Consider the following 13433-nt stretch of genomic DNA (forward strand, 5'->3'; position numbering starts at 1 on the left):
TGAAATATGAAAGTCGCATATTGAAGCGTCCATAACTGGCGACACCGACAACTTATGTTGCCACCAACTGTACTAGAACTTCATGTTTGTTCTCGCTATAGCACGACCAATTGTTTTTGTTTAGGTACGCCACTGGTTGTCACCATCATAAAGAACAGCAATTTCGCACTCCAGTCGAAAACGATCATTTAAACGTTTCTCTTATTTATTTTGATTACATGATCTGCAAAATTAGTTGCGTCCAAGGAACAGGCTATTACGATTTTTATGTATAGTCTTTTTTCATGTTGACTAAGTATCGCACACAAAAAGTTATAAGGAAGCTGCGTGCTGCGTAACGACCAGAAATATACGAGGATATTTTATCAATGCTATTGTGGGCAACAGTGGACGTCAGCATCTAGAACATTTTACATTGTTTAAATATTTATTGCATAGAGGTTGGTTGCAATCCAAAAAGCAATCAGATTGTTTTCAAAGTGGTAAACAATAAATGTGGTTTTGTATGAGTCGACAATAAATATATTCATTTTTTTATTTAGCGGTCCAACGCGTATTTTTTGATTTCCAGCCATTTGATTGGCTGCCTGACCGTGCAGCTTTTACGATATTTACCTAGCGGTCCAAAAGTGATACTTTTTTCACATTGAATTTGTTTACGAAGTGAAATGCAAATATTTAAAACTGATTATGTAAATTATTTAATGAGTAAGCAAAGTGTATTCAGACGAAAGTTGTCATAGCAAGAGTGCATTTTATTATTCAGACGAAGCAATGTTTGCAGCTGGTAAATAACATATATGTATTTCAGTATGTGTTTTTGATATCATGTTCAGCATTAGTTAACAAAAAGAAATTAGTAATATTAAAACAAATAAATTAAGCAATGCTAGGGAATATTTAAAACAAAAACATTCTTTTATTTGTCGTCAAAGCTAGACAAATAACGAAAGAAGAAATGAGAATGAATTACATAGTACAACAATAAAAACTAAATTAAAAATGCTCAATTTCTCTGTTTGCCTTTCACATTCAAAGTCGGATATTACTGTTTGAGTATTTTCCAATAAGCATGGTTATAGTAATTTGCATCAGCGCCAACACATTTCGGTGCTTCAAGCCAACCGCCTTCGTCTCCTGTTGTTAATAAATATTACTAATTAGACTTTTATCTGGTAATTCGCTCAAAGAACTACCATTGTGATTAACTTATACAAGAATTTAAGCCCAATTGAAAATCACAGGGTTGAATTCGTTTTGTATCGTTATGGGAAAAACAAATATTACTTCACCTCGGTTTCCTTTAATTTCAGAGCCATCCTGGAACAAATAACGCTGTGTTTCCACATTGACGATGAAATACCTATCCTCTCCTTGCGGTTCAAGTTTCCAGTAAGCTCGATTGTAGTAGTTCGCGTCAGCACCGACACAACTGGGAGCTTCAAACCCAGAGTTACACAGCCAACCACCTTCTGCACCTCGATCGCCCTTAATTTTGTCACCAGTTTGAAACAGATAGCGCTCGGTTTCTAAGTTTTCAATGAAATACTTTCCATCACCTTGAGGAACAAACTTCCAGTAGGCTCTATTGTAGTAGTTTGCATCGGCACCGACACAATTTGGACTTGACAACCAGCCACCTTCGTCTCCTCGGTTGCATTTAATTTTATCTCCCGTTGAGAACAGATATCGCTTTGTAGAAACATTTTCAATGAAATATTTTCCCTCTTCAAAACAGGCCATTTCGATGGTAGTCAACTCCCCCTATGCGTTTTGTTGCTAAAGTTTGATGTAAAATAGCAAAACTAATAATTTTGCTGTTTTTTATAATGAACGAGTTATGCGTACGTGACGTTATTGCCTCAAAATGAGTGCTGGGCGGCTTGAGAACTTGTTGACGTCAATTTAACATAATAGAGTGATTTAGCAAACACGACATTTCGTCTAAGACGCCGTGAAAATGGCGTGGCGTGCGTCTTTGACTTCCGGTTCAATCTACGACGGTAGTCGTGTTGACGACGACGACGTGATTTGAGCAAACATGATTTGACGTCGTATCGACGACGGTTGAAACAAACATAATTTATGGACAAAAAAAAAACCTTGATATTTGCATGTTAATAGATTATCGGCTAATGTAAAATGCGACGTTTGAAACGAGCTTAAGAGCAAAACACTAGTACTCTTCATTACTTTCTTGTTGACACAATCGTAAAACCCATTCAAATTAGAAAGATTATCTTCGGCAATAAATTGAAAGCCCTAGTCGGCAAATTTTTCTATCTCTAATTGAATACATTACATGTACAAATAGAATTTTCAATGATGTCACAATAGATTGCAGTAAAGTTTTTGACACTTGTTGTTCTGTTCACACTAATCCGGATTAATGCTAGCTTCAGTTTATTTGAGTTACATTTATTTGAAGTCTGTTCATTTTTTCTGACAATATTTATCACCGTCAGTCACGACTGTTTTGGAATATTTTAATGCGTCATTTTAAGCAGGGAAAAAAGTTTCGCCGTAATTAAACTCTTACGTTTAGGCGTTCACACGTAACGGAAACGATTATTTTTGTACCGCTTTCTTATTTTGTAATATGTGTTTGTGTGATGTCAATAATAATATTGGGGATGTAAAACATATCAGTATAAAATAGTGTATGGGAAAGTAAAATAACAAAAACAATGGAAGTATCTTTCTCCTGTCTCTTAACTCTATTTCTTGGTAACAATTTTACACGTACCAGGTTTCATCATGATGTAAATCAACAAAATACGTGCACCTAAGAAATTCATTGTATTAATTGCACAAAATTTGTCAAATATTATGCACTTCGGCTTTGCCACTAAGTCAATTGATGACAACAGGGGAGAGGGAAATTGTAATTTATTAAAATCAATTCTGTACATGAATTGTACGACCTTGTCTTACCAGTAAAAAACTATATAGGGATCCAAGGACAGTGCAAAGTTTCAAAAGGCAAACGTTGTTCGAAATACATTCCAAATTAAGCAGTCTAGTAAAATAATCTAAAAATTGTTTTAACAGACTAAACACCATGTCGATAAAGAAAACTCTTTGTAACAGTGCAATTGTATTTGAGACAAGGTTGATTTGATTTCGCATGCGCACAGATCCATGAGTATCGACATTTCAGTTATACATTCGTTCATCATATCCTTCTATTATTGCGAAAAAGTAAACGATATTTATCAAATTTCTTATACTATAAATAGGCCAAATTAATCCATAATCCGAAGGCTAACCATTAAGCTCGAAGTTGAAGGATAGCAGTTTGCCGTATTTTACGATACATGTTTCGATATAAAGTCATCTTCAGCATGAACATGTTTATGGTAAAAAAAATTCTGTTTTTAAATGCTTGACAGCTTATTGGTTAATTTTTGAATTAGAAATCAATTTCGTGTTTGTAGATCACGAAATTTTTGTCTAAAAAAACAACTAGTACCAATAACTCGCCGAATCACACACGTTTACATCTCTAGCTCAATTTCCATATCGTGCTTATTAGATAAGTATATTTGTAGTGTTTGAGCGCAAATTATGCTTGCTTTACGTGTTTTGACGACAGGTCACGACAAGTCATATGGATATGATGTTTAATTTGTGTATTTTAAAAGCTATTGGAAGCTTTTTCGAGCCGAGTGAAAATTCATTATGCATTTATACTGATATAAACATTGTATAATTTACTTCTAGCACAAATGTGAACTAAATGGCTACGTGTTCAGCAGAGAAAAATGCTTTGTTCGCAATATATTGGCACACATGTGAAGCTCAATGGCTAAGTGGTTTAAAACAACAAAATGCTTTGTTCGCAATGTTTTTAGCACGAAATTACATCAAATTAATAATAATTAAGCAAGGCTACTTGTGGATAATGTAAAATGGTATATTGTTCAATTTATGAATACGTTCCAAAATTTAATATGTTACAAAACTTTCTTTTAACGTTAGTGATATACAACAGAATAAATTTCCCAAGCCATTCAACGAATGGGACCAACTTTCTACAAACCGCTCCGAAAAATTCAATTGTCTGCTATTTTTGTTTATGATTATATTTGTTGTTGAAGTCATCCATTTCAGAGCCTTCCATGCCAAAGTAAGACAGAAAGTAAGAAAAATTGTTTGCACTATCCAATTATTTATCACCAGATTTAGCCAAGACATCTTTGTTGCTTGGAAATTTTTTTACAGTGAGTAATCACTAATTATTTGCATAGCATAAAAATAGTTTGTCACACCAGGGTGCATTAGTCTCGAAACAGGTCAAGTTAAAGTATGTTGTGACGTACATAACGTACGTATCAGGGGCGGATCTAGAGTATGTCAAATCCGTCGCGCGACTGATGTTTGAAATTCAAAAATTACCTATTCATATTAATTAAAAAATCATTAATTATTCTTATTTTCTTATCGCATTTACTTCGTGATAAAAATCCCGCATTATTTATTATTGAAAAGTAATAACTAATCAATGAATATCTCGTTGGTAACCAGATCAGTTGAATTTTAATTGACCTGGAATAACCGACTGATAAGCGGGGTGGCTTGACTGGTTCGACGGATAAAGGAGTCTATGAACGTCAAAACGCTTATTTTATTGGTCAATAGCCAGATCAGTGGAGAGTCTGGAATGGTCTCGACTGATAATAAGGGTGGCCGGACGTATAAGGAGTCCAATTGCTATCTTACAATTGGTTCATTTGAATTTTGCTTTATTGTGATTGGTTTGACGGATTTCGACTGATAGCCAACTGAACTAACATAGTCAAGCTCACTGTCTGAATTGAATGTTTGATCGTTTTATAGTAATTTTTATAAGCATGATAGAAACTAAACTGCAATCAGATGGAATTTATGGAAATCTTTTACAAATTCATATATTGACATGAATGCTGCTGTCCAAAATGTGAATTTTTTCAAGAGGGTGGAAATTTATGGATTTATGGATTAATTTTAAATGCTTGGCAAAGACGATCTCGCAAGCGACATTTCAGTCATTGATGTTCAAAAGAAAGCCAACATTGTCTTGAGTTTTATCAGCAGAAATTTACATCCAAAATCGTAAGTAAAGGACAAGTGAAGTGTATGCATGAATGTAATATATCAAAGTCAATTATGCGAGTGTGTGATGCGATTTATGTCAATATGGCGTATGGTAAGCAGATTGATGCTTCTGAAATTGTTGTTGACGAAGGACTTTTAGCTATGATTTCTTTAGTGCTTGGGGAATCGTGGCCGTTATACGGCAGCGAAATCCTACATTCCTGCAAATATATTTCAATGGATAAAAAATCTGTAGCCATAAGGCGCCATACTATTATTTACTTTATCATAAACAAATGTTTGGGGTTTTTCAGTTTATGATCATTGATCATTCAATCATTGGACAGTTATACTACATATTGTTTAAGATTTGAGAAAACTAACATTGATTACATGAGAAGCTGTTTACTATAACCTGTGATTTTGAGTCTTCTGATCCATGAAGCTTTTATTTTGACAATTTGACTGGAATGGTATTAAACCTGAGTATTTCACATACATGGAATGTTGTCCCATGTCACATATTGTCCCCTTTTCTAACTGAACACCTCATGTAGAGATGTAAAGGTGTGTTAATCTACGGCTCATACCAGATTGTTTGCCATAAATTCCAAAGGGCTATTGATGTATGAAAAGCATTTTCTATAAAGTAAAAATGTCTTTCTATGTATGCAGATAAACCTTGAAATTTGGCAAAACAGCAAAGTATTTTTCAAGATCACTAGGTAATTTTTCTGATGATCAATATAATTTATAAACTAAATTATTTCTGATTTACATTTAAACAAGCTTTGATCATATGAAAAGATATTTATCATAACCAGTAAGCATGACACATGAACCAATTTTTACATTCATGTAATTATATAATTAAAGACATGTTGGATATATTCTGTTTGTATTTGCAAATACAATGCTACTAGTGCTATATAGCACACCTTGCATATACTTACAGGAGATAATAGTCTAGTGAAATGCCTAATAAACATTTATGGCATTAAGCTGTCCTTAACTGCAAATTTTCACTCTGATAATTTTTGCTTAACCTTCGGCAGAAAAAAATTTTGAGTTTTTTCTCAAAAGGTGAATTTGCTGGCACTGATGTGGAGATGGGTAAAGGGTTACAATAAACTTGCATGGTTTGAAGTCTGAGCTTTTCTATACCTATGAACTGTCACTTGTAGTACCAAATTTCTAACTTAACTAAACTCGTTACATAGAGGTTTGAATGAGGGTCTCTATGGGGGTCTATGCCTGACAACTTGGTAGAAATTTTTAAAGACTATATCTGTTTTTGAATAGCATTATTGTAAAATAAATTTTACGTTCCTAGACATGCTAATGAGCCATATATTTGGCATGATAATGAGCCTAAATATTTGGCAAAACATTCAAGTATTGTTCACTTCATTTTTTTTTTTTTTTTGAAAAAAACGTAAGCAAAATGTGTTGTTTTTACGCAAAAATGATGCCCACAAATACATTTTGTATTGCTCTAAAACGCTGAAAATGGCATTTTCAAGGCTCTGAAATTCAAAATTTCTCAGGGGAGAATGCCTCAGACCCCCCAGGTGCGGAGCGCCTTCGACGTTTTATGACTGATGTTTGAAAAATCCTAGATCCGCCCCTGGTACGTATATTATTTTCTATAATTTTGCATTTTAAAGGAAATAGCCAATCTTACTTTTACTTACACTTTAGTGCCTATGAAATAAAAAAATCGTAGTTTGGTTTTTTGCATCATCGAAAAATATCATCTTTTTGATCAATATGACACCAAGCATGTCGAGAATTTCCAGGTAAAAGTTGGTGAATTTTATGTTCAAAGTTGGGCAATATTTGGTGCTCAAAACTGCGCGCGGTCAAGAAGTCTTGATGACAAATGCAGTGTGACACAGTGCACCATTTGTATACGTAAATATATTATGGACATTGTGGCTTCAAACTTGGTTTTCCAGGATATTTATATCAAAAATAAAAGAATTTCCATGTTATGAAGTCTAGATTCACATAGTTTGAATTAATTCAATTCCCTACTGAACGAAGTTTAATTTACATGTTTGTAAATGTAGATCAAGTTTAATTTGTCGATGAAGTTTCATTTGTCGCATCAAGAAGTCGTCGAACTAGAAAACATGTTGGAGTAAGAATGAAGGTTTTTGTTTTTCAATAGTCAATACTAAATACTATCGTTGCACTTTTACATCGATCTTTACAATTCATTAAACTACCTCCAGCGCAATAAGACTTTATTTAATAAGACTTTATCTAATTCATTTAATCTAAAATTTACTCTCTATAAGCTCTGTACTCATATACAATAAACAGATGTAATAATTATATAAAATATTGTATAATAAATATTTTTATATTTGTATACCGACACGTCTAGCACTTTGACAAAGTAGACATAATACAATATCATCCAACATGGCATGTCAAATATAACTGCACGAATATATCTAAAAACAAACATTAGAATTGAAGTTTCAATCTTGATAGCACAATTTGTACTTTATATCAAAATATACGCAAATGGCTTTGCAATAGACTTTTTTGCAAAGCCATCATCAGAGATTATACATAGTATAAATCCTAACACGGTTTTTATATGCACATGGAAAACATGTTCTGGCGAGAACGGAAGTCGTCACAGATCATAAAGTCAATATTATATGCTAAAGTTTTGTCAATTCAGAATGCAGTAAAAAGCACAATTCCAAACTATTTGTACTATTTGTGGTTTATATTGTTCGTCGAAGCATTGTGGCTATTGGTTCTTGACGATTTCTGGTTGAAGCTTCCTTTAACTTCACCGGTAATTGAAACATTTTTTAATTTAGTGATGACGTGTTACGATTAACCATGTTCAAATTTTGTCGTTACACGTGAGCTGTTCCAGCAAAAATCCAATCAAAACCAAAGCTACGTCAGCCTCGCCATAGAAGATACTTCCGACCTGAACGATCTATACAGCAATTTTGATTTCCTTCCAGACACTACCTCCACAAGTGCAATGATGGGTTTGTACGAAAAAGTGCTAAAACTAAAAGAAAACATGTCAACATCTCATCCCATTAAAAATAATTCAAATCTCTACATTATCAAAAGTTTGTTACAACTTATTTCAGCAATGATATTTTTGGTTATTAATTTTTATTTCTTGATTAAAGACTTAACAGCGGAAACAAAGAGGTGTACACTTACCCAACACATTCCCATCCAACACGATTATTTCTTATGCTCACATGGTTTAGCTCCAGCTCTTTTTTGTATTGTTTGCATTTATAACTTTGATTTATTTCTGAACTTAGTAATATTTCTTTTAATATTTGTTTGGAATATCCGTTTGCGTAAAAAAACATGAATATGATTTTGACGAAAAAATTTCGAAGGAAATTGTTAATCAATTATCTCATATAGATCCAGTAAAAGGAGATCTATGTTTTCTCCTACCTCTATTGCATTCGTACAACAAAATGTTCGTCATAAGGTTTGTACATTTCCTTTCCAAAAAGAACAAGAAGAAACTTGCGGCACATGCATTGAAAATGAAATTTCCTGTTGCATATTTAAACACCAGATTAAAAGAAGAAACAGAATTATCTTTTACTAAACTTGGAGGAATTCCTCCAACGATTTTCTATCAGAGTATTTGCGATAAAACTTTGAAACTCAAATTTACTGAGTGTCATCTTGAAAACGATGATTTTAAGGACTTTAACAAGCTTACCAAACTTACGTCTTTATCCATTGTAACGTGTGGTCTAAAATGTATTCCGAGATGGCTGCTTGATTTGAAAAAGCTTAAAGAACTTCGTCTTGATGGAAACTGCATAAAGAAGATTACTGCGGACATTGCAGATTTGGAAAATCTATGCATCTTATCTTTTAAAGAAAACCAACTTAAGAAAATCGATCCTGGCTCATTAAGCAAAATAAAAATTTTCCGCTCGCTTGAAACTTACGGCAATCCTGATTTGGAACATCAAGCTCTACGTGATGAAGTTGGCAAACTTGGGTTGTCATACTCAATTGATGGAAAGTATTACAGGTAAGCTGAAAACGGCTGAAAAAAACAAAATACGCACTATGCAAGGCTGCAAAGAAAATTATTTCTTACAATTTTAAATGTTGTACACTTTAAGGGTGAGAAATAAGAAATGAAGAAAAGGAAAGAAGAAAAGAATGCGTAAATGTGTATTGGGGAAGAAATGAAATTGATTACCTGTTTACAATATTTTATTCAATTCGGGTGATGCTCTTCGAAATTTCCCTTCGCTTTTAAAGAAAATTCATGAAACATTTTTGAAAACCAATTATTCTTTAAACTCGCTCTTCTTTTGCATAACATGTTCATTATACTTAATGTAATTAACTGTAAATAAAAAATAAAGTTGAATTGAACGTTGAATCCCAAACTGATATATTACAGACTTTAGCTACTTTGTTTAATGAACGTAACATGGCAATTTTGTAAAAATTGTTGCAGTATTTGCAATGCTGACGAAGCATGTTTAAAGTGCTTGATACGAAAATTTTGCTATATGAGTTTTACTTTTATTGAGTAGATATTGCAAAATGAAAATGGTCTTTCTGTATCAGTTAATGCATATCACTTTTCATCCTCGAGGTATTAAGGTTTTTGTTTGTCCGATTTATTTAACTTGTGACGTCACATATTGCATAATAAACAAGAAATATTAGTTATGTTTGGTGATATTTCACTTCAACATTACAGAGCGACCTTCATCATGAAGTTTTAATCGTGTAAAATGCTCACTACTAGTATCAACATAAAGTTGTCAGGAAACTTAACAGTGTTTGAAACATTGCGAAAACTCATTATGTAATGTGACGTCACAAGTAAGGTAAGTTCGAATTAATAAAACTTTAATATCTCGAGATTTTAAAAAGACATGCATAAATTCTTTTAGATAGTGCGCTGTCAATTAAAAAGTTCTGCTCAATGCAAACATAATTTAACTTGTAAAAATTTCGTTTCATAGACACTTTGTGAATGCCAATAGAAAACAGAAATTGCTAAATTACAATCGTGTTTGCATGTAATTATTACACCTTTAAATGAAATTTCACGTAGAAGTAAAGAAACGTGTTGGAACTTTTTTGTAATGTACCTATGAAAATAAAATAGCAATGATGATTTGGGACATTTACGAGCCTCAAAACTAGAGTAGGACAGTCAGCTAAACTTTTTGTGCTCGATTGCTTGGATTTTTTTTTTCTTACATGGAAGTGATATCGTTTTGTAAAATCAACTATTCCAATGAAGCATTTTCGTTTTTACTTAAACAGGCCATTTCGGTGAAAGTTATTCTTCCTATATGTACTTTAGAAATGTCTGATGTGCAAATGTATTGCGAACGATTTTTCTAATCTTTTTCATTAAGTATGCATGGACGATATCATTATGCCAATATATGCAATGCTAGAGATATTTCACCTACATTACTCTGGTACAGTGAAGCAATTCAAAACTGCAATACTGACTGTTGGCATAAAAACACATTCATTTGTCATAATACAAAGTAATGTTTTAAGTTTTTCTAAAGATTTATTTTGTTTCGGATACAGTAAATGAGCTTAACAAACTTAACAACCTTCTCATTCATCATCTTTTTCATAACTTAAATATAAAATATCGCATGGTCATGCAAAGATTTTCGAGACATTTATGTTTTCCACATTGATTAAAAGTTCAGATATAAATCAGATGACAGTCACTGCAGCAACAACGTCTGTTTTGCCATCCCATTGATTATTGCACCGGTTCTCCATGTTCAGCACTAAGGCGTTTAATCGTTGTTAAATAAAGTGTAACGTGATTGTCTCGAGTGGTGTGGTATTGGGCATTGCATAGCTTTTCGTCAAGACAAATCCTGAAATTAAGAAAGATTCTATTTTTCTAGAGTTCCTGAACAAATATCGTGTGGCACAGCTCGTCAACTGATACGAGATTTTTTATCCGTGAAGTTCAAATTTCGTGATATGTATACAAAGCATTGTCGTATATGATGGTATAAATCAGTTACAGCAGCAACAAAGTTTATTTGACCATTCCATTGATGACTGTATATATTGTCCATGTTCAACACCAAAACGTTGGTAAATGTATGTAACATGATTATATCGTGTGCAGTGGTATTAGAGGTTGCACGGTTTTTCGTGCATGGAGGCAAAATCCTGAGATTAAGAAACATTCTACGTTTCTCAATTTTTTCTGAACAAATATCGTGCGGCGCAGTTTGCAACACAATACGCAGCTATCGATTGTCTTATACAACAATTTCCATTAAAGTGCTTGTTTTTTCGTCAGTGTTGAGTACCCGAATCAATAATGACCAGAGACAATGTATTTAATGTGTCGTTTTCTCAGCTGCTTTGCAAATTGTTGAAGCCTATCTGGGATGTTATAAGCGATTATTTAGTAATACATTTCGTATAACGTTCTTTTTGATTGGATGGAAATAACAACTGTATGTTAGTTATGAATGGGTAGCAGATGTTAACTGTCGCAGCAAATCAAAACCAAACTCAAATACATCTTCATCAAAGGTAAATTTAAAATTTGACACATGTAAAGTGTCAAAAAATCTACCAGTACCAAACACTGGCATGTATACTAATTACCTCGACGTACAATCTCATCCAAATTAATTTTTTTATTAAGCGCAACATGTTGTCAAAAATATGAATGCCGCCATACCTTATATGGCAAATTTTGGACAAAAATGTCAGCGGAGTTACATAGGCTCATGTTTAGGAAACATTTTCTCCCCTCCTGATTTCAGTCAACACTCTATTTTTTTCTAGTATTCATGCGACGATTACAAATTTCGTAAGTATTTAATATTTTAAACGCAAAATCTATTTGAAATTTCAACAATAAAACAAGCTGAAATTTTTTGTGAGAAACGGTTGCTGAAGAAGTGCAAGAAAAGAAAACATTTCAATGGTTTCATGAAACCGCCCGTAAGCAAGATAATTGCTTTCATCGCTGGTCATCAATCTTCAGTCTTCAATATATATTATTTTGTTTTATTTATTTTATTTCATTTATTTGGTGAAACTTTTTTTACCACAACGTCATGCTTTAGTTGATGTTTTTTGGCCCAATCCCTTCTATTTATTACGTAAATACATGTAAGACGCTGTAAAACTCTTCCAGATGTACATATCTTGCATCAAAAAAATCAACAAAACCCTCCCATTATAAATTGAGTTTGGGCTGTTTTAGTCCCAAGAAACTGATTAGGGTTTGCTCATATTATATTTCAGAAAATATGAAGTTAAGAAGTGAGTTGCGTTGAAATTGAACTTGCCTACAATATTTAGCAACACTGTGGTATATATAGTACCACAAAAATGTCATGAACTCAACTCCTAACTTGTTTTGCACAAATTAGCAGATTACAAACAATAAAGATATTAAATATGAGTAAAGGTTTGCTCGATGCTGCTAGTTTGTCGATAACCCTTGGTGTTTCTCTAAATAAAGTATGCATTGTAATAGTAAGCAATGTTCATAAATCAAAACCAAAGTAAAAAATTGCTTTGGATAGTACTGAGTAAACAATTCCTTTTACCTTAAATCTTATTACTTTGTGCAGGAAAAGTTTAATATAGCAATGGCTCATCTGAAAAACATTCACCCTTGGTATGATTCTAGGTGATCCAAGATTCATATTGGATGCATTGGCTACAATGAAGTTGAAGTCAAAAGAAGGAAGAAGGGATGGAAAAACTTGCATGTATCTGATAAAGATTTCAAAAGAAATCATAAACAATATAAATTGCAAAGTGTGAAGGTGAACCTGTACAAACAAATAACCCTGGCAAAGTCTCTTTGTTGATTTTTAGTCTCTTGGATAATTTTTCAAGTGGAAGTTCTTCGTCCAAAATTTCCTTTTGGCATCCATGTTTTGCACAACAGTTCCCAGACCCCTTGTATATCCAGTTAGTTTAATAGAAATCAATGGTCCCAAACTGCAAGTTTTGTCAAACTTAGGTTACAGGTCGCTACGGAATATTTATCATTATTATATGGCAAGCGTCACTTACGGAAAATTTGCGTGCTTTGAATGGTTCAAAAACATTTGTTCTGTTCCATTATTTTCCGTGATGGACTACGGTCTAAAATGCGTAATTTTACAAAACAAATAAATGTAAACAAACTTCGTAAAGCAAACAGCAAACGTTTTGTAAAACAAAAAACGACGAAATGATCTTGTACTAATGTTAGTATAACATTAAGTACAAGATCTTGGAAAGTGAGTTTTAAAATCGAAACAACACAATTTCAAACAACTTATTTTTACTGATGATACTTCAGGAGT

General features: G+C 33.0%; 1 protein-coding gene and 1 long non-coding RNA gene across 2 annotated transcripts; one reads left to right on the top strand and one right to left on the bottom strand.

Annotated features, from left to right (window-relative positions):
• Positions 1-734: 734 nt before the first annotated feature.
• Positions 735-1821, bottom strand: LOC124455635. Its single transcript, XM_047006283.1, has 2 exons — positions 1293-1821; positions 735-1137 (listed from the first exon to the last, which is right to left on the bottom strand). Exons 1-2 carry the CDS (start codon positions 1741-1743, stop codon positions 1046-1048), a joined length of 543 nt encoding a protein of 180 aa, XP_046862239.1. The 5' UTR covers positions 1744-1821; the 3' UTR covers positions 735-1045.
• A 7243-nt stretch (positions 1822-9064) lies between these two features.
• LOC124455636 lies at positions 9065-9487 on the top strand. The gene is made up of 2 exons (XR_006951953.1): positions 9065-9130; positions 9225-9487. It is a non-coding gene; the product is annotated as an uncharacterized LOC124455636 (long non-coding RNA).
• Positions 9488-13433: the final 3946 nt, after the last annotated feature.

This window comes from Xenia sp. Carnegie-2017, unplaced genomic scaffold (genome assembly GCF_021976095.1).
Source record: "Xenia sp. Carnegie-2017 unplaced genomic scaffold, XeniaSp_v1 HiC_scaffold_4, whole genome shotgun sequence".
Taxonomy (NCBI): Eukaryota; Metazoa; Cnidaria; class Anthozoa; order Malacalcyonacea; family Xeniidae; genus Xenia; species Xenia sp. Carnegie-2017.

What these genes read in the sequence shown, in the direction of transcription:
- LOC124455635 (XM_047006283.1), bottom strand. Translation starts at nt 1,743, where the DNA reads ATGGCCTGTTTTGAAGAGGGAAAATATTTCATTGAAAATGTTTCTACA. An exon ending in TGAAATTAAAGGAAACCGAG is followed by an intron (nt 1,138 to 1,292) that starts GTGAAGTAATAT and finishes TATTAACAACAG; the next exon opens with GAGACGAAGGCGGTTGGCTT.